Source organism: Sebastes fasciatus, chromosome 7 (assembly GCF_043250625.1).
Source record: "Sebastes fasciatus isolate fSebFas1 chromosome 7, fSebFas1.pri, whole genome shotgun sequence".
In the NCBI taxonomy this organism is placed as follows: Eukaryota; Metazoa; Chordata; class Actinopteri; order Perciformes; family Sebastidae; genus Sebastes; species Sebastes fasciatus.
The window spans coordinates 35,449,256-35,468,622 of record NC_133801.1 but is presented as its reverse complement, the minus strand read 5'-3'; the positions used below and the strand labels follow the sequence as shown (position 1 = coordinate 35,468,622).

Genomic DNA, 19,367 nt, shown 5'->3' with positions numbered 1-19,367 from the left:
TTCATATTTGATCAGCGCTGCCTAATTTGACCGTTTGATCGGAGTTTGTGAGTGATTGACAGCTGCTCAGAGTCGGTGAGGCTCCAGCTCGGCTCTGATTGGTTGTTTTCCTCCAGTCTGTGAAATCCTGCAGGTGCCGTTAGGAGCACCGGAGGACACAGAGGTGCATGATTTTTTTTTCAGATTACCAGTCTCATGCACTGCTGTCAGGATATAGTGACCGTTTTATGAAAATAACTTTTTTTAATCATATTTGCTCCATTTCTACCCACTGCTGCTTTAATGCGTTAAAGAAATTAGTGGTGTTAAAACGAATTTTCGTTAACACGTTATTATCGCGTTAACTTTGACAGCCCTAATTTTACACAAACATTACTTTTCCCTTAAATAATAATAAGACAAGGCCTCCTTAGTGACTTTTTAGACAATCATTCAGTGGGAATCAGATGGCAAACCGAAGTCCATTTATCAGCTATGACATGACTGTCCAGATGGAGAGTGAGAGAATGTGTGAAAAAGGATGAGGGGAGACTACAAACATGGACACAGCATCAACGGAGAGCTAATCCACCGTAACCCTGCATCCATCTGCTCGGGGGATTCTCTAACTGTGTTAGCTAATGGACAACCTAAGTTTTAATCACCCCCTGATCAAGACTTCCCTATCCATCTAGCTGCCCTTCTTAGTACTCCCAGGGTCTCCGAGGGGCCTAGAGCTGTGTGTTTGACGGTGTATCAGCTACAACCAGGCAAAGCAGCGGGGGGGGGGTTGTGACAGAAATAGAAAGTGGTCGAGCTCTCTGAGGGACTGGGATGCAGATAGAGCGTTATCAGCACTGGTAATAGCTGGGACATGCAGGTTCTGGAGGCCTTCGGGAGAGGTGGTGTGCTGGCATGTATGTGTTTTCTGGTAGTGTGAGAGCGTGTGTTTGGAGACAGCTGTAATGTGATGGCAGTTCTACTACAGCAGTGCGTGCACTGGCTGGCCACAGGAGATATGGTCCCTCTGAGAAAGGGAAAATAAATGGGCCTGTCACACGGACAGGATGTGAACTGTCTCCTATACATGCAGGCCTAAATATGTCGTGGCACGACGGGCTTTGTCTCCAGTATACAGAGTCTGTATTTGTATCTTTGTGCTGTTGTTCACATGTACCATGTGTCTTTCCTTTAGATCACATCATAATTTAATTTAAGTTATGAGGCTCGAAGGTTGAAGCAAGGTGGTGCAGTGCTGTTGGATGCATTTATGCTTTGGCATTGGTCAAAATACATCCAAACACAGATCTGTGTGTGTGTGTTTGTGTGTGATATTGTGCCACGCCGCTCCGTGGCCTTGTCAGAGCCTGTATGAATCAAGCTCTGGGCGACAGATCATCTTCGCAGGAGGAAGTGTGTGCGGTTGTCCAATCACAGCTCAGGCCTGTGGCTGCCGGGTGATGGATTAGAAGAAGTTTGGCACTAACACCACTGATCATAAACAAAAAAAAAAGCACAGCAGGAAGGTCAGATGGGCGCAAACATGCAGACGCCCTTATGCATTCACACGTATTCCCCTTAACTCTCAAAGGGAGGGGCAGCGGCGCCTGTGATGTTATGACAAACATAAAGCAGCCTACGGGGTCACCCGTCATCCCACATTGCTGTGGACTCACTATGTCGTATTGCTCCTGACATAAACTACAAATACTCTTCTTTTTCTTCATACCTTCCTCAGTCGTCCGTGCCGTCCTGGATTCGCTGTCCATGCCTTGAAACTCGTTGAAATAAGGTCGGACCTTGATCTCGTACACGATGCCCTTTTTGAGCGAGGAGAGGACGACGCTGCGCTCAGAGGGGACCTTCACATCCTGGGTCTGCCAGGGGCCTGGTGAAGGCAGCCCTGATGTCTGCCTGTACAGGACTCTGTAACCCTGGATGAACTGGGACTGACGATCCACCTGAGAGAAAGAATGAAGATTGTTGTTGTATTTCAGTGCAGACAAGATCGGTAGATGATATCTCGGGCCGAGCAACTAGATAATATAAAAGGAGTTTTTTTTGGCAATGCATTTCCTTCCTCACAGGATTGCATTCATGACACTTTAGAGGCTGTTACTCGTTTAATGGGCCTTTTATCACCAGCTATGGCACACTTAGCTCAATTAACACCCTGACATTACCTCATGCACCCGGCTCCCAGCCCAAAGTGTTCCCTCCTCTATTAAAAAGACTTGCTGTAATGCCACCTTAAAGGACACATGCATGTCTCATATCTATTATAAATACTAACTGGAAAGCAGGTCCCCAAACCCCCCCCCATCTAAGATGTGCTGAGAATGTCATGCAGCAACACATACAGACACCCTGGGGACATGAGGGGAATACACAGCAGAGGCCATAACAGCAGATCTGTCCCATAGAAAAGACGGAGAGACTGGAAGTATGATAGCCCCCCCTGCAACCCACAAAAGACCCCCCCCCCCCTTAAAACTTGGACCCATTTAGTGAGACAGAAAATGCGGAATTTATGCAGAGGAGGAGCGGGCACATAACTCATTGTAATGGCTTGTTAACAGTAGAAGAAGTGAGCAGGGCTTTCAAGTGGGATATTAAGCAGCTGTTTTTCACGAGTGTAGCCGGAGTAAATCAGCAAAATGGATCCCCTGCTTGGTGCGCAACTTTTATTAATGGAATGATTTGGGAATATAAAAGCTCTCTGAGAGTGGCCCCTCTGTTTACTGAAAAGGGCCCCTGATTGATTAGGTAGCCATGTTTTGCGTCGGTTGTACATTACGATCATAAAGCAATGCTTTAGCATTAAATTAGCTACCAAGTCTCGGGTGAGACTTATTACAGGGGTCAATAAACATGTCACCAGGAAAAGTGCTAATGTGGTTCATTTGAAAATGGAAACAGGCACCGTATGCCACTACGTGATAGGTCTATACTGTAAATACCTGCACCTAAGTGATTCATACCACAACCATCAAAATAAACAAGCACATGTATTGTATGACCAAATCAGATTTGAACAATAGAAATAGCCAATTTGACCTCATTAGCATGCAATTAAATAAAAACATTTTAGCTGAGTCTGTAGCTGTTTTTACATTTTTCACATTTGAAAGGTGACTGTATTTAACTTTTTATACGTATAAACACGTTTGAATTGTTTTTTATTGCCAATGTGTGAAAAGGTTGTAACCTAATCTAAAAAATTAGACCTTCCACGACTTTCTGGGTTTCCGAGAGTGCGAGTGTGAGTGTGCACATGGGAAGTGAGTGGTGAAGCAAGAGAGAGCGAGCGGCGGGGAAATGAGCGAGCAGCGGGGCATTAGAGAGTAAGTTTAGCTCTGAGGACATCAAGTGGATGTACTGTGGAAGTTGCAGTTTGCTAATGGTGCTAATGTTAATCAACATGATGCCTGTCAATCACGTTCAGTCTAGTGTGTGTCGGTAGTGCGAGCACAAGCAACAGGACGCTGACTGACATTGACTTAACGGCCACAGGTGTCACTGTTTACAAGCAATTTCTGATTCTTACAGAGTCCCTTTAAATAAAGAACATTTTAGCTGAGTCTGTCGCTGTTTTTTTTACATTTTTCACATTTAAGAAAACTGCCTAATTTTGGGAAATAATGTGATTGATGTTGTGAGGCAAACTCCACAATATGCGTATATGTACGGTGGAGGAGCAGGTGCATGCTTGTATTGTTTTCTGTGTAAAAGAAGATTAATGCATCATCTCATGACAGTGGGAAAAACGGAAAACAAAACGTAGTTCAACCGCAAACATTAATTTCAATCAAATTTGTATCAAAGTTTTAAGAGGGAAGCAGCTGAAGACACACGGAAGATTGATGAACAACCAGGTGGCTCTGACATCTCTTTTGATGGTTAACAGAAACAATTTTTTCAGCTTTTTGATGTTCAGTTACTTTTAAGTCACCAATTACAGTATTTCAAAGCTGCAGTCTCAGGGAACAACCGGACTAAAACTCCCTGACATAAAACAAACGGTAGCCTCGAGGTGCACCTTTTTGGCTTCAAAGAGGGATCTCAGAATATAAACTATCTTGACTCTATGACTCCAATTTACAAAATCAAAGACGTAAAAAGGATGCAGAGAGATAAGAAAACCATGTACAAATCAGACAATTGTACAATATCTAAGTTCTTCCAGTGTAAAGACTCCAAATGAAAATGATTCATTTACTGAAATTGTAGCATTAGTTATATGTAAAAATAGGAGCTGCACTTACCGTCCATGTGACCTGAATGGTTGTGGGACTCAGGACAACTGGGTTGTGCAACCGAACTATGACCTCACCGAGCTCCTTCTGTACGTGCCTGTGGTCGACACCTTGCGCTGGAGGACTTATATCTGAGGGAGAGCAAGAAAGAAAAAATGAGAGAAAGACAGAAAAAGAGAGAGGGCACAAAATAAAACGTTGCCCTCTCTCCTCCACTTGGTTTTCAAAGAGTTCACTCAGTTCATCACAATAAACCTCGCTCCATCGCCATCAGGAGTGGAATAGTAAAAGAGTGAGTGAATAGACCAATCACTTTCAACAAAGACGCGTACACTCGGTGTTCACGACTTCATTTGAAAAGGAGCAACTTCATCTGCATTAAAATGACCTCATTCCATTTTGTATTAAGGCTCCTGTCTGGTTTGAAGAAAAGAAAGGAGACTGGCAAAAGTTCTTTAGATGTGCGACTTGTCTGCACTCACTGGGGCCTGACTGAACAACCGCATCAACAAATGAACTCTGAATGCGTGATCCCAGTACATATTGGATGGGAGATGAATGGACACGATGACACTATTTTCCAGCTCATTTCCCATTTTTTGCACACGCACGTGTTTCAAGTTACAAGCGATGAAAAACTGCAGTGTATGAGATACTGAGTGCGGTTGAATAGAGCCACATTTTGAGTTATTTACTGAAGGGAAGCAAAAACTTGCAAAAGGAATTTATATATATATAAAAAAAAAAAAGCTTCATTCAGACAACCTATCAGGGTCATGAATCACAGGCCACACTAACGGGGCGAGACGGGCCAAACACAGTTAAAAAGAAGTGAAAAATCAATTTGTCTTCAATGCATGCCTTTGTCAATAAACGCGTCTATATATCATCTCAAGACCTTCGCCTCAATATGAGAGAGATATGCTGCAATTCAAATTGACTGGACTTTTTTTAAACTCTTGGCTTGCGTTTGACAGAGCTTGGCCAAAGGTTGCTTTTTCATTTTCTTTTTTTTTGCTGGGGATTTATCGTATCAGTGTAATCTGGAGACTGTGGTCTGTCCACTACAGTAATCAAATCTTCTTTGGGTTTGGAGGCAGTCATTTTCTCCCGTTATCATTAACACTAACTCAGTTAGGCCTTCCAAAAGTAGACATGCTTATTTTACATAATTGCTAAAGTGTAGCCTTAATGAGCTGGGCTGAGATTGAGGATTTGACCTCTGGGAAGTTCTGCAGTGTTTCAGTAGAGCTATTCGCTGCAGATTGCTGAGATAGGCTGATAAGTATCACACTTTGAAGGGGAGCACGCTGACCTTCCCCTATCAGTAGAAACAGAAATTATACTCAGCAAAAAAAGAAAAAGCACACCAGTGAAAGGGATTATGACACGTTCTGAAATGAGTATACATGTATTCAATAAATACACTCCATTTTATTTGAATCTTCTGTAGAGTACCTTGTGTTCTGACAGGATCAGACATGGGGCTGGGATCACTCAGGCCCTGGCTGTTGACCGCTCGGACCATGAACAGGTATATGGTGTTGGGACGGAGACCTTTGACAGTAAACTGGGTGGTTTTCACATGATCGGCTACTGTTTGCCAGCTGTTGCTCACTGATTGACTGCAATAGAAGGAGAGAAAAAGGTGGTTCCACATTATTTTTCTTTTCACATGGTACACTATATTTGTACATGCGATCCGAAGCATACCAAGGGTATTAACTAGGGCTGTCAATTGATTAACATATTTAATCATGACTAGTGGCAAATTAATTACACATTTTTTATCTGTTCAAAATGTATTTTGTCAAGTATTTAATACTCTTAATACTCAACATGGGAGTGGGCAAATATGCTGCTTTATGCAAATGTATGTGTATAATTATTATTGGAAATCAATGAACAACACAAAACAATGACAGATATTGATCCAGAAACCCTCACAGGTACTGCATTTAGCATAAAACATATTCTCTAATCATAACATGGCAAACTGCAGCCCAACGGGCAACAACAGCTGTCAGTGTGTCAGTGTGCTGACTTGACTATGACTTGCCCCAAACTGCATGTGATTATCATAAAGTGGGCATGTCTGTAAAGAGGACTCGTGGGTTCCCATAGAGCCCATTTACATTCACATATCTGGAGGTCAGAGGTCAAGGGACCCCTTTGAAAATGGCCAGGCCAGTTTTTTCTTGCCAAAATTTAGCGCAAGTTTGGGGCGTTATTTAAGCTAGTATGACATGGTTGGTACCAATGGATTCCTCACGTTTTCTACTTTCATATGATGCCAGTATCTTCACTCTACCTCTACAACTGAGCCCACTAGAACCTCCAAAAGGTCAATTGCTTTACTGTGTCAAAGAAATTAGTGGCATTAAAAAGATTGCATTAATGTGGTATTATGGCATTGACTTTGACAACCCTAGTATTAACTAGTGAGTGAGGGTTTCATGTTACTGGTAAAACAAACCTGAAAGCTTCAATGACAAACGAGGAGACAGGCGATGCTCCAGCCATCCCAGGCTGCCAGGACAAGGACACACTGTTCTTGGTGACATCAGTGACCTGAGGTTTAGACGGCGGGCCTGGAAGCTCATTCTCATCATGGTTTTTCACGACAATCACTCCACCTGATTCTGAATGGAGAGAAAGAGACAGAGAAAAAACAAACACTTATCTTTTAGTGCGGTGGTTCCCGAACTGTTTCGAGTCAAGGACCCCTAAACTGACACAAATTAGACCACAGACCCCCATTTGATACGATTTTTACTTTTAGATGTTTTATTGCAGAAAGTGTACCATGACACGCAAAATAACTAAAAAAATACAACAATATCAGAATAAAAAAGACAACAGAGTAATAAATATAAAGTGTATAATGCTGTGTTCAGACCAAGAGCGGAGCAAATTTCCGCCTTGCTCTACTTGTGGTTGGACCGGCGGTATCATTTCATTCCCACTAGATGCTGCCGGAGAGAAGAATATCTCCATAGATGCCAACAACTTTTCTTTCTGCCATTTCCGCCATCAACCATGGAAGAAATATCCACTGTTGCTGCTTTGTATATGTTGTGGAAGTCACAGATACAGTATGTCGGAAAATCCAACACTGTTGTGTCTGGGTTCATAATCAGCCGGCGGGGAGCTGTATTCACATAGTGTCACACAGTGCCATTGCATTGACTGTATCTAGCCAGCCACACCTTGACACCATAGATGGCTACATTATTGTTTTCCTCAATTTCTGATTCAACATGACGATAGGAGGAGAATCTCAACGCTGATAGGCTTTCACGACACAGCCCCGCCCGGCGCAAATTCAGGTCTATTCGCCTCTTTGCATTGACTTTGTATGTAATCGCACAGTGCGAAAAGTTCGCTTCGCTCTTGATATGAACATGCCATTAGATATAATATTAGTGAAAATGTAGTAAAATAAGTAACTTAAATAGAAAGGTAATAGCGCATGACATTGAAAGTAATATTTCACATGACATTCTGTGATTGTTTTACTTATGGATGGAATTATAGTGAAAATGAATTATTCCACTTTTTGCTGGGGACCCCCTGGAACACCACCAGGGACCCCTGGGGATCCCCGGATGTGTTTGAAAGACACTGTTCTAGTGAAAACTGCTGACAAGTCGAAATAAACACATGAAATCATTACACCATCTTGTACCTTTGACTTCCAAGAAAGCGCTCCATGATGTTTCACCGCTGGAGCTGGTGGCCACACATGTGTAGACCCCCGAGTCTGAGAGCTGATATAGAGCAGAACACACACGTGAATAATAATAAACACACACACTGACGGCATCGACACACAGAGCTTAATGACACCACTAATAACACTTTTAGTGCCATTTCATTTCACACATCCTGAGAGCAGTAGCAATGACTGAATATATGTTATCTTCCTATCGCCGAAACAATGAAAAGTGATGGGGCAACTTCATGAGCGAGCCTTGTGCCGGCCAAATTGTGTGTCATTTGTGAGTGCCTCAAAGTGCTGACGCTAATTTCCTAATGAATTCCATTTTCTACTCACCACCCTTCCATCACTTCTCTACTCCCCCTCCTTATTACCCCACTGTCCTGCCGGCCACAACAAAGCCAAGGCTAATCAATTTAGGGTGGGCTGCTGGAACCCCCTGGACCGATGACAGCTGGCTTGTCTCTCCATCCCTCTTAGGAACTTTGGTTGTTTGTTGGTTTTTGTCCCCGTGCCTCCCCTCCATTAATTAAATAACATGTCAGTGGTCGGCAGCTTTGTCAAGCGTAATAGATATTCCACCGAGGCCTCCGAGTGGGGAAAGGAAGACGCGAGCCTTTTAAATTCAATCTACTCTAAACGTGTACGTGTGTGCACATGTGTGTATATGTCAGTAAGTGCATACATGTTTCTATGCTACAGCTGGAGTCCATCCAACGCTGCACAGCTGAGCCCAGTTGGAGCTGCCTGCCACTAAGTGATACTATCAAACAATTAAAATAAAAATCAATGCTGCCTATTCATCTCTTTAAAGCATTATGGTACCTCGCTTCTCCAAGTCAGGCTTAAAGGGATAGTTTGGGCATTTTGAAGTGAGGTTGTATGAGGTACTTATTCATAGTAGGTATTACCTACAGTAGATGACGGTCAGCACGCCCCCAGTTTGAAGAATACTGGCACAGATGCAAAGCAATACAGTGTTGTGGATAGGGCCAGCTGCAAAACATATTTTAGCCACCTAAAAGAAAAATCAATATCTGTTTAAATGTACGCTATATTTAGATAATTTTCCGGCGTGGAACTGAACTGAAAGTGAAACGTATTCATACTGTTTTTGTCAACGGAGTCTGGTGGCTTTTAAGAGAGCATAGATAAGTTTCACTTTCGGTTCAGTTCCTCGTCAGAAAGGGTTGTCTGACGGCAAGATAAAGCGGTGAAAATATTCTAAATATAACATACACTAAAACGGATATCGTTTTTTTAGGGGAGACTTTCTTTTAACCCCTTTGAACTCTGCAATAGAAATGGTCCGCCAGTACCTACATAGGTATTTTCTGCTTATTTTGATGTCATTTCTTGGAGTGTATTCAAATGCTTCATATCCCTAAACTCTGTAGGCTCTGTATGAATATGTATGTAAGTCAATAAACCATAATAATTGATAGAACGGTTGAAATTGTGTCATAAATACAAAAATACAGAAATCATGCTTTTTCATAAAATTGTACTAAATTAACACAAAACATACTGATCCAAAACATTTCTAAATGTAGAAACATTAACAACATATTTCTTAACACTTCATAAGTTATTTGAACTCTGCACAGTTTTTAGTTGTTAAAATATGCATACGCATTGTCATGAGCAGATTGAGTGAGAACATAAACTATCCAAAGGTGTTTGGATAGTTTATGTTACGCACGTAACATAACGTAATGACATCATCAAGAGCATATAACATGATGATCCAAAGAAGACAGGAGCCTTAGCTTTCTTCTGCAAGCAGAGTGATTGCTCTAGCTGTTATGCTGTATATTTCAGATCAATTTAAACAGGATCATGCAAACAATGATCTCCCGCAGCCATTATGGGGCAATACTCTGGGGCCACCGCATGTTGGCGTCACGTTTTGTACAATGCACAATGTAAGGTAATGACGTCATCATGGGCGTACACTGTCATGATGCTATATCAAAAGCCTTAGCTTTCTGCTGCAAAAAGAATGAATGCTCTAGCTATTATGGTTTTTATTTTAGAATGATTTAAACAGGATAACGCAATAATGATCTACCACTTAAAGGGCGAAGTGGCTAAATACGTTTTGGTGCCGTCCACGTCCACAGCAGTACATCGCTTTGCTCCCATGTCGCTACTCCTGTCTGTTTCTCTGAGCTTAGGGCATGCTGACTGCCATCTACTGTAAGTAATACATCTACTATGGATAAGTACCTCATACAACTCCACTTCAAAACACCCAAACTATCCCTTTAAGCTTTGTCCTACTGAATTCTACAAAAGCTTGTATCCTGCAGTGTTGCAGGAATGCCCATACAAATGCATATATCTGTATAAATATCTTAAATTAAGATACTTAAAGGCCAGTGACAAAATAGAGTGGTGACAAAGTGTGAGGTAATAAGGGAGCTGGCGATATACAATTACATTTAAACTGTAGCTATGGACAAAGCTATTGTAAAATGACATTGGCACAGTAGCACAAATTGATGAGTCATTCTTTACACCAACAGGACCAATGAAATCCTTTACCTTGACATTTTTGATCTGCAGGCTGCCCAGCTCCTGCAGGGACATGCGGGCGTCCTTTCCCAGCAGACTGATCCCATCCTTCAGCCAGCTGATGGAGGGGATGGGGTCTCCTGATGCCTGGCACTTCAACAGCGCCACACTGTCCACCCCAAGCGTTTGATTGGACGGGCCTTGGCGAATGATGGGCGGCGGCCTGTCTGTGAGCACTATGATACAAAGATAAAACATATTATCCATATCGTCATAGAAATCTGTCTTCACATATGGCGTCTGACTGTTAAATAAGTGACAGCATTGATCATGAAATGCACTGGGGATGGATTTGGCTATACCTATCATAAAGGAGACTATTTTCTCTGCAGGTCTTGTAATTGCACCACAGAACAATGACCATATCCTGTATTTCCAGGAAGCAGGGGAGAACAGCTGAGTAGTGTGTTTCTAGTTGCATTGATGTGGTGGAGGGATGCTAAGCAGTTTCCAGTTACTGCCTGGGTCGCCTTATTTTTATACACTACTAGACTTTGTGGTACAGTTTAGTGGTGAGACTCTTGCCTATTGAGTCAGCGTGGTTCAGATAAATACTTCATTATGTGAACCGAGGGGCACAATGAAAGGTGAATTTCAAGTACTGAATGTTACTGAAACCGCCTCATGATACTCATATGAGATGTAAAAAAGACATCAAATAATCAGAGAAGACAATCCTTTTATATTTTGTTCTAATTTCACTCTGGCTAACGCTGTGATGAATCCCATTTCCACGAGCAAATTCATTTGTTATAATGTGCCAAAGAAAAGCCTGTGGGTTCCTTCAGTGAAATAGTGGGGATGTCAGAGGTGATCTCAGAGAGAGTTAGCACTCTAGCATGCAGGCAGTTTATATATTTAGAGTTGAATAATGTGGAGTCCCCCTGGCATCACAGAGCCCACATTAATTAGAAGGTATGGATTAATGATGTCAGACCTGCAGGGGCTAATTACAGAGTCTACCTCGGTAACCTTTCAACACATTATCACACCCTCGTTTCCACCCCGATTTTCACTCCACATCTGACAAAAAGGAAGTGCTTCTAAGTAATACAGTCCTGCTGTGTTGTGGTCAGCCCTCTCGCGTTGGGTCACGACAGACAGAAAGAGAAAGAACTGTGCAGAAACACATTAAGCCAAATGTCGCACATCCATTTCAATAATGATATTTCTATTAGTGTTTTAGTCCTCTGGAATGTTTTGATTTGGGCGAAACAATCATATGAATCAAAAGCGATAATGCAAATCAGAAACTAAGCCAAGAGATGATTCAAAGCACCTGCTACCAGACAGGGTCATAAACTTTCTCATTTTACAGCTAAACAGTACACTACAAGATGTTTCTAAAAACATTTTACGCGACAAATAGGCATTACGGCAACAGAATATTAATTCATATTTGATCAGCGCTGCCTAGTTTGACCGTTTGATCAGAGTTTGCGAGTGATTGACAGCTGCCTCCGTTGAATGAACAGCCAATAGGAACGCTCTCTCTCTGAAATGACCTGTGATTGGCCAACGTCTCCCGTCACAGGCTAGATTTTTTAAAGCCTGAAAACAGAGCCATGAGGAGGTTCAGAAGTCTAGTTATCTATCAGAACACTTGAATTACAATATGCTGAAAAGTTATTGTGGACTTTTTGCCCAATGATGCCAAAAACATTCTATCTACTGCTGCTTTAAAGCCTTTTGTTTCACTACAAAATAGCCTGAATTGTGTCATGCATCCATGTTTGTCCATGTTTTAAAGTTCATGACTACAATGCTTTCCCTATTAAGCGCAGACAGTAGGCTATGACTGCCGACAGAAGCTAGAGCACAAGCACAAGACATTGCTAAGTCCAGGATTTTGATGCGCCTGATGTATGTGTGGATGGCATGTAGGAGTGACAGAGGGAGGAGGCAAAGCTCAGCCAAGGCCTTGGGTCTCTGGATCAGGAATTTCTCATTACAGATCTCCTTGAACTCCGCAGACTGTTGTCGGAGCTCGGGGCAGTAAATCACATGAAGACTGCGGCAGGTGTGGCCATGACCTGACCGTGACCTGGCCCTCCTGTACTCTTTCCTCCACTCCCTCCTTTTCTTTTAGACATGCCTAACACCCTTCTCGCTAACATGCCTTTTGCTATTATAAAAAAAATAAAAAATGAAATGGTTAACTGTTGATAAGGATTTGCCTGTAAAATGTGATGATACATTATTCCAGGCAATTGAAGGACATGTCAATTTTGTATGTGCAATAGAACCTGCTTCTTCAGTGAGAAAAAAGTGTTCCGGTCGTGCTTTTAATCTTTCTGCTAGCAGGTACTTCAACAGACATATGGATGGCCGTCGATCTTGCCTTCACAACAGCTGAGCAGATTAGATGCTTCCACATAATTCATTCCACAGAAAACCATTGTCAGTCACTCACTCAATCATGTCCCCTCTCTTTCTCTTGCTCCCTCTCTCACACACATACTCGCCCACTCGCCCAAAAGCTGATCATTAAACTTGAAGGAACTCAAGGGCAACGCTTTATTTCCTTTCCAAAAGGAAATGTAGAAAATGTTAATTAAATTGTGTCAGGTGAAAAAAAATGAAACAAGGAGCGTACTGCAAAAACACAGTAACTGAAGGTCATGGGCATACTGACATCTCTCAAACCAAAGCTGAATGTATTCCTGTACAAATGTGCTTGTGTATACTTTCACAGTGTTAAAGGCCAAATAAACTCTGCAAGGCAAGACACGTGTTACAGTTAAAGTGGCAGTAGGCAGTATATTTTTGGCATCATTGCGCAAAAATTCCATTACAACCTTTCAGCATATTGTATTTCAAGTGTTCTGAGAGAAAACTAGACTTCTGCTCCTCCTCATGGCTCTGTTTTCAGGATTTAAAAAAATCTAGCCTGTGATGGGAGACTTTGACCAATCACAGGTCATTTGAGAGAGAGAGCGTTCCTATTGGCTGTTCTACAAATGCATGTGCAAGTCCCTTCAGATGGTGAAAGCATGATTCTACGGCAGAATATTTTGCAGGAAAAGTTGCTATTCCAGCATTGGCAACGACTGCCTACACTGCAAAGCAACACAACAAGGAAGACGGACTTATCAAGAAGAGAGTCTGACAAAACCGGTGGAGCGTTTCAGTGATGGAGAGAAAATGTTGCTAATATTTAGCTAATAGCCTTCTGCTAGCACTGTGAGCTAGCCTCATGGCTACGGTAGCTATGGCAGTAGCTCAGGGAAAGCATCGTATTCTCTCCATCTCTCTAATAGTTTGGCCTTCTGCCTGAGCTCACCGTGGATGTATAAAGAGAACAGAGCTCACAGCTGTGGCGCAGCAATGACGACTACGGTTAGCAGGAGGCCTAACTATTAGCAACTCTTTCACTCCATCTCTGAAACACTTTGCTGATATTGCAGCTAGCTAGAGCCTTAAATCACAGTATGTCATCTCAAAGGGCTTTAAAGGCCCACGCACAGTTGCAAAGAAAGCAGGACGGTAATTATCATAGAATCGCAGCTATATGACGGCATCAGGATCATAGTCACGATTGGGATGATGTTTGAAATGAATGAGCAGTACTGATACTGGTTACTGTATGAAGCGCGTGCATGTGCCAATGCTTGTCTGGTGGGAGGGGCTTAGGACAGAGAGGGGAGAGAGGAGAGCTGCAGGTTGACGGCTGGATTTCCCAATTTTTTTTTTTACTTTTCCAGATAACTGCCTACCCTGGGGTACCACTTGAATTACAATATGCTGAAAAGTTATTATGGAATGGTTGCCAAGTAACACCAAAAATAAACTGCCTCCCCCAGCTTTAAACCATGACAAACTCAAATCAGATGTCATTTATGCCAGTTTAAATATTGTTTTTGTTGAGGACTAAATGTCTGAATGTATGTGGTAGAGAATAAAACATGCGTATTAAAAATACATCTGTGTTTCTATGCACCAACTTCTCCACATTTGCAGTAGCACTAAGCCGTGTGTCAGCGCACTGGTGGCATGGAAGAAGTTACGCGTCGGTTTTCCCTCACCATCTGTGACCTCCAGTTGAGCCTTGGCGAGGATGCTGCCGGCGACGGTCAGCGCCTGGCAGATATAGTAACCGGCATCTGCCCGCTGCACAGATGAGATGGTGAGGTCTCCGCTGGGTGACACCGAGAAGCGACTGCTGGGCTGCTGGGGTTGGTTGGGAAAGAGCAAATTCTGCAGGAAGACGTACAAACAGCCAATTAGTGAGGACATGGAACCGGTACAGCCTGGAAATACACACATACACACATACTTCCCAACATGTATACAGTTTGATGACTTGGTTTCATACTTATTCTTCTGCCAAGCCAGAGGCTCCACTGTGTTATGAAGGCAACTTTTGCTCTTGTTGGCTTCATGACTGCTTTCCTTTATGCTTCAATACCACAGCAGTTTTGAGCTGCTTGTTTGCCCACAGAGACCACCCCATACCAGTTGAGCTTAGGCTGAACATAACACAATATATCTTTAGAACAGCTAAAGAGGAAGGGGTAATCATTCCCACATATATCAGAGGGAATAATCAGAGGACTGATGACACTTTCTTTATTAGCTATGCAGCCACTTTATCCCAGCGCTTTCTTTTTTGATCTGCAAATACATTACCTGGATTTAATTACACCTAATCACTTTAATGCAACAAATGATGTTGTTTTTATAAATTAGGGTCTGCCCGTCTCCAGCACAGGAGAGACGTACACTCCATTATCCTCAAGTGTGATAAAAAAAGGCCTTTCTGCCATTTAATTACTGTACTGAATTAGCTTTTTAATTAGTTCTCTAAACAAATACCTCCATACCTTTCATACAGTCAGTGTGGGCGAGGTACAGGAAGCTACACAAAGTGCAGATGAGGCGTGCGACTGCTTGTACAAAGGTGTTTCTAGTGCATTCATTTCAAAAGGCTCATCTTTAATGGCAGAGTGAGAGACACGCCGGATATAAATCTGCTCTATCTGGACAAGTTCACAACACCAGTCAGTGTTCCTGAGTCATAAGCTTTAGGTCACACATTGGTTAGAGGTAAAGTGGATGACTGTTACACCAAATGTTTGTATGAACATGTGTCTCACTTCTGTTCACTCTTTTAAGAGAACTTTGCTGTAATTGTTGGCCTGCAGGCTAAGTGTGTGTGTGTGTATGTGTGTGTGTGTGTGTGTGTGTGTGTGTGTGTGTGTGTGTGTGTGTGTGTGTGTGTTTGAACCTTAGCCAGAGCTGAGTCATATCTCTGGCTCATCTACAAGCCCCAACAGGCTCCTAATTGGCACTGTTGTTGAGCGTTGTGAGGACACCCAGGTATTTGAATGGGTTATCTGCTCGAGTGAGGGATAGGATCGCTCTTATCAGCGCAGGGTCACAGGAAACCGATTAGCACTTTGCCAGGCACACTGTCGTTTGGCGGCTCCGGAGAACAAAGGTGTATCTGTGTCTGTAGTAAAGATACTGATGGCAGATAGTGTAGCTTGCAGTGCTGTCTGTATGTGTGTGCAGGGCAGGAGACTCATAAGTACTCAGCAATTGTGCATACAGCCAAGGGAATCCGAACAGTGCTGAGTTGATAACACTAGGGACGCACAGTAGATAACAAAAGCTGCCGACTAAGAGAGTAATATATTTTCACATGTAAGAAATAATGCAAAAAGATAAAAATGTTTGCTACAAGCTGCTTTGTGTGAAACTTACCTGACTTCCCTCCTTCTGCCAGAAGACAGCAGGCTGAGGGTTTCCTTTGGTTTCACACGGGAAGGTGGCAGTGCGGCCTTGAGCCACAATTTGGTCCCTTGGGCGGATGACAAACTGGGGCGCAGCTGAAGTCAAAAGGGCAAAAACAGCAGTGTTAGTGGACCGGTGGTACACAGCGAGGCCAAACATCAGGGTTGGAGGTCATCAGGGCTTGGGGATTTCAAGCAATAACAAGCCACATGGTCAAATCAAAATGGGAGTGCCGTACAGAGCTTCCATGCAGCGTTATATCCATCTTTTGCTCTCTAATGGCTCTGAACTGGGAAGGACACCAATGACTATCATTGCCATGGTAACCAGGTTGGCCATTCATCCAGGTGAGGCTGAGGCTGAATGAATGACAAGTCACGTTGGCATTCACACAGGGAGACACCTTAGTCACATGGCATTTAGATCTGAGACAACACAAAGGCACACCCATGCCCTGGAAACATCCACATCTATGAGCAGGTGTAGACACATAGGGGTTAATCATGTGTGCATCTCATATAAACGTCAAGATCTGAAGTGGCTCAGTTCTTCTGATCAAAGTTGTATCAACAGGGAGTGAGAGACAGAAAACACTATTTCTGTGTTTACCACACTTCGAGCTAACACCTCTCCATCAAACAGAGAAGAGGCTCGAAAAGCTATCAAACGTTGAAATCGCAGTGTGAAGCTTTCTCAGTCAATATTCATGACTCCATCAGGAGCCAGACCAGTTGCCACACACTCGCAGTCTGGACGGAGTGAGACGTTTCTGACTGACAACTTGGCAGACGCAGTTCAATAATAAAGAGAGAGGAGTATAGAGATTAGATACGAGTTCCTTTTGGTGTGCAGTGTTGCCTCTCTTCGCTCCCTGACCGTTACCCGATGGTGGGTCAGTTAGAGAGGCAGGATTTCATAGCATCCCTCCCTCACATTTCCAAAACATTTATCAGGAATCTTCACAGGACAATTTACAAGCAAAGGCTGGTGAATCCAAGTACGTAGATAATAGGATGCATAGGAATAATGGAATATACTGTAGGTTGTGTCCAAAATTCCATACTAACATGCTATTTGGTAAAACAGTATGTGAGATCCGAAACCTTAGTATGAAACCAATAGTACACAAATTGCATACTATTTTAGGTGAAATATTACAGTATGCAACACTGGACATTACGGCGGCCTAAATATCCCACAATGCAAAGTGCTAGCGATGACAATGTTTATAACAGACGTTGAGGGACGGCTCTGTAACATTAACAATTTAACTGTAAGTATAAGACTCACTTCACTTTGCACTTTACACAACGTAATATATACTTTAAATTAATTCAGACTTTGATTCTCACAAATTGTCGTTTTGGTCACATAAGGTTGGAACGGGTTACCACGGTTACACGTCTCCAACTGGCAAGGAGGCTCTCAGGAAGTGACGACGTAAATGCTATACTGCTCAGTGCGTCCGAAAAGACACATGCTACTGTATATTCACACAAACGTACATTGACCAATAGTACACACAAAGAGTACAGACGCAAAGAGACGAAACTCCGGTACTTTTTTGACAACAGCCGCTAGATGCCTTTTGGACTGAAAACACCAATGAGTCCATAGCCAGTGATTGACAGCCGGCTCACATAGACGGCAGATGGACAGCAGACCTCAGATCAGCTCTTACTGTTTGTTTTCCTCCGGTATGTGAAATTTTGCAGATGCCGTTAGGAGCACTGGAGGACACCAGAGGACAACAGAGGACACAGAGGTACCTGATTTTTTTTCAGGTTACCTGTTTCATGTACTACTGTCACAATATAGTGACCGTTTTATAAAAATAACTTTTTTTAATCATATTTGCTCCAATCTCGCCTACTTCAGCTTCAACAGAGATGTTAATATTTTATAAATTTATTTAAAATATCTGTTTTTTATCCTAAATAATAAAAAAAAATACAGTGTCCTGCATATGGATGACAATGGATTCCAGCATAGATGCAAAGAAGACATTTCCAGCTTTAGGCCATTGTCTATCTATATGAACTACCACTGACCTGGACTGTCTCACACAGTTGCCATATACGCTAATAATAAGTACAACTGCAGAACGTTACCACAATTATCTCAGCAGCAAAACTAGATCTCTGAAAACGTCTGAACTTTGACCTGAGGTAATTTACTGCATGACCCAAGACCTCTACTTGTTTATTCTATGACTGTCACTGGGGGTCTTAGTCCCATGTTGACAAGTCCCATGTTTGCCCAGATAAAACATCAATGCCACGTTCCTTACAAGAGGAAACACGGCTCCTGCAGAGATAATGAAAGTCAACACATTTTTGAGTGCAGACAATAGATAGTAGAGGCCATTTTTACAGATTGTTGTAAATTCTGAATTGTTGCAATGCAACATCTTGCACTCTTTCTGTTTCTTTTGATTTCTTTGTAAGTCCTCTCGCTGACAAGCCAGCTGGTTCCAGTAAGGCCAAACTCTTCCCATTTGGCTGGTTTCTCCATGTAATCCCTTTTTGGGGGGGGTGTGTATTTGTCAAAGATACACACAGTTGGGAATGGTACAGATGGCTACAGATTTACCGCCTTTCCCGTTTGGCCTTCTGCAGCTCGGATATCTTGTGGCTCTCACAATGCCGGGCCTGATACAGAGCTCCTAAATCATGCTCTGGCAAGGACTCGGTTTCCTCCCTTCACTTCCTCTGCTCTGTTTCATCCCACACGCTGCATCGCTAACTACTCGCTAAAAAAATATGGTTTAACACCTTCCAGACCGGTCCCTATCACTGCATCGCCCGGCCTCGTCCTTTCTCACATTTCATCTTCAGCACTGTCTGCTGCTCTCATAAAATCTATTTCATTTATAGAAAAGAGTTTACCCAACTTATTTTCACATTCATGATACCAAGTGCTGTCAAAAAAGAATTAAGTTATGTGAATGTTTTTGAGGTTTTATCATTGGCTTCGCTTGTATGGCTGATTGTTTGCAGCTGGATGTCTAAACAAAAATTTGCTGTTCAGCTAGATTTCACCAAACTTAATAAAACAAAGGCATCTGTTTGTAAATCCTCTTTATTGTAGCCAACATC

The 19,367-nt window shown here is 42.6% G+C and overlaps 1 protein-coding gene across 20 annotated transcripts in view; it reads right to left on the bottom strand.

The window, feature by feature from the left end:
- Positions 1–19,367, bottom strand: part of robo2 (roundabout, axon guidance receptor, homolog 2 (Drosophila)) — a 429,877-nt gene that overhangs the window by 45,556 nt on the left and 364,954 nt on the right. For all 20 annotated transcript variants that reach the window (XM_074640484.1, XM_074640483.1, XM_074640482.1 and 17 more), the window contains 8 exons: positions 16,240–16,364; positions 14,559–14,730; positions 10,504–10,709; positions 7,924–8,005; positions 6,712–6,877; positions 5,694–5,860; positions 4,245–4,366; positions 1,709–1,940 (listed from right to left, as the gene is read on the bottom strand). In XM_074640484.1, the coding sequence (XP_074496585.1) occupies positions 1,709–1,940; positions 4,245–4,366; positions 5,694–5,860; positions 6,712–6,877; positions 7,924–8,005; positions 10,504–10,709; positions 14,559–14,730; positions 16,240–16,364 (1,272 nt within the window). The remainder of the gene's footprint in view (positions 1–1,708; positions 1,941–4,244; positions 4,367–5,693; positions 5,861–6,711; positions 6,878–7,923; positions 8,006–10,503; positions 10,710–14,558; positions 14,731–16,239; positions 16,365–19,367) is intronic.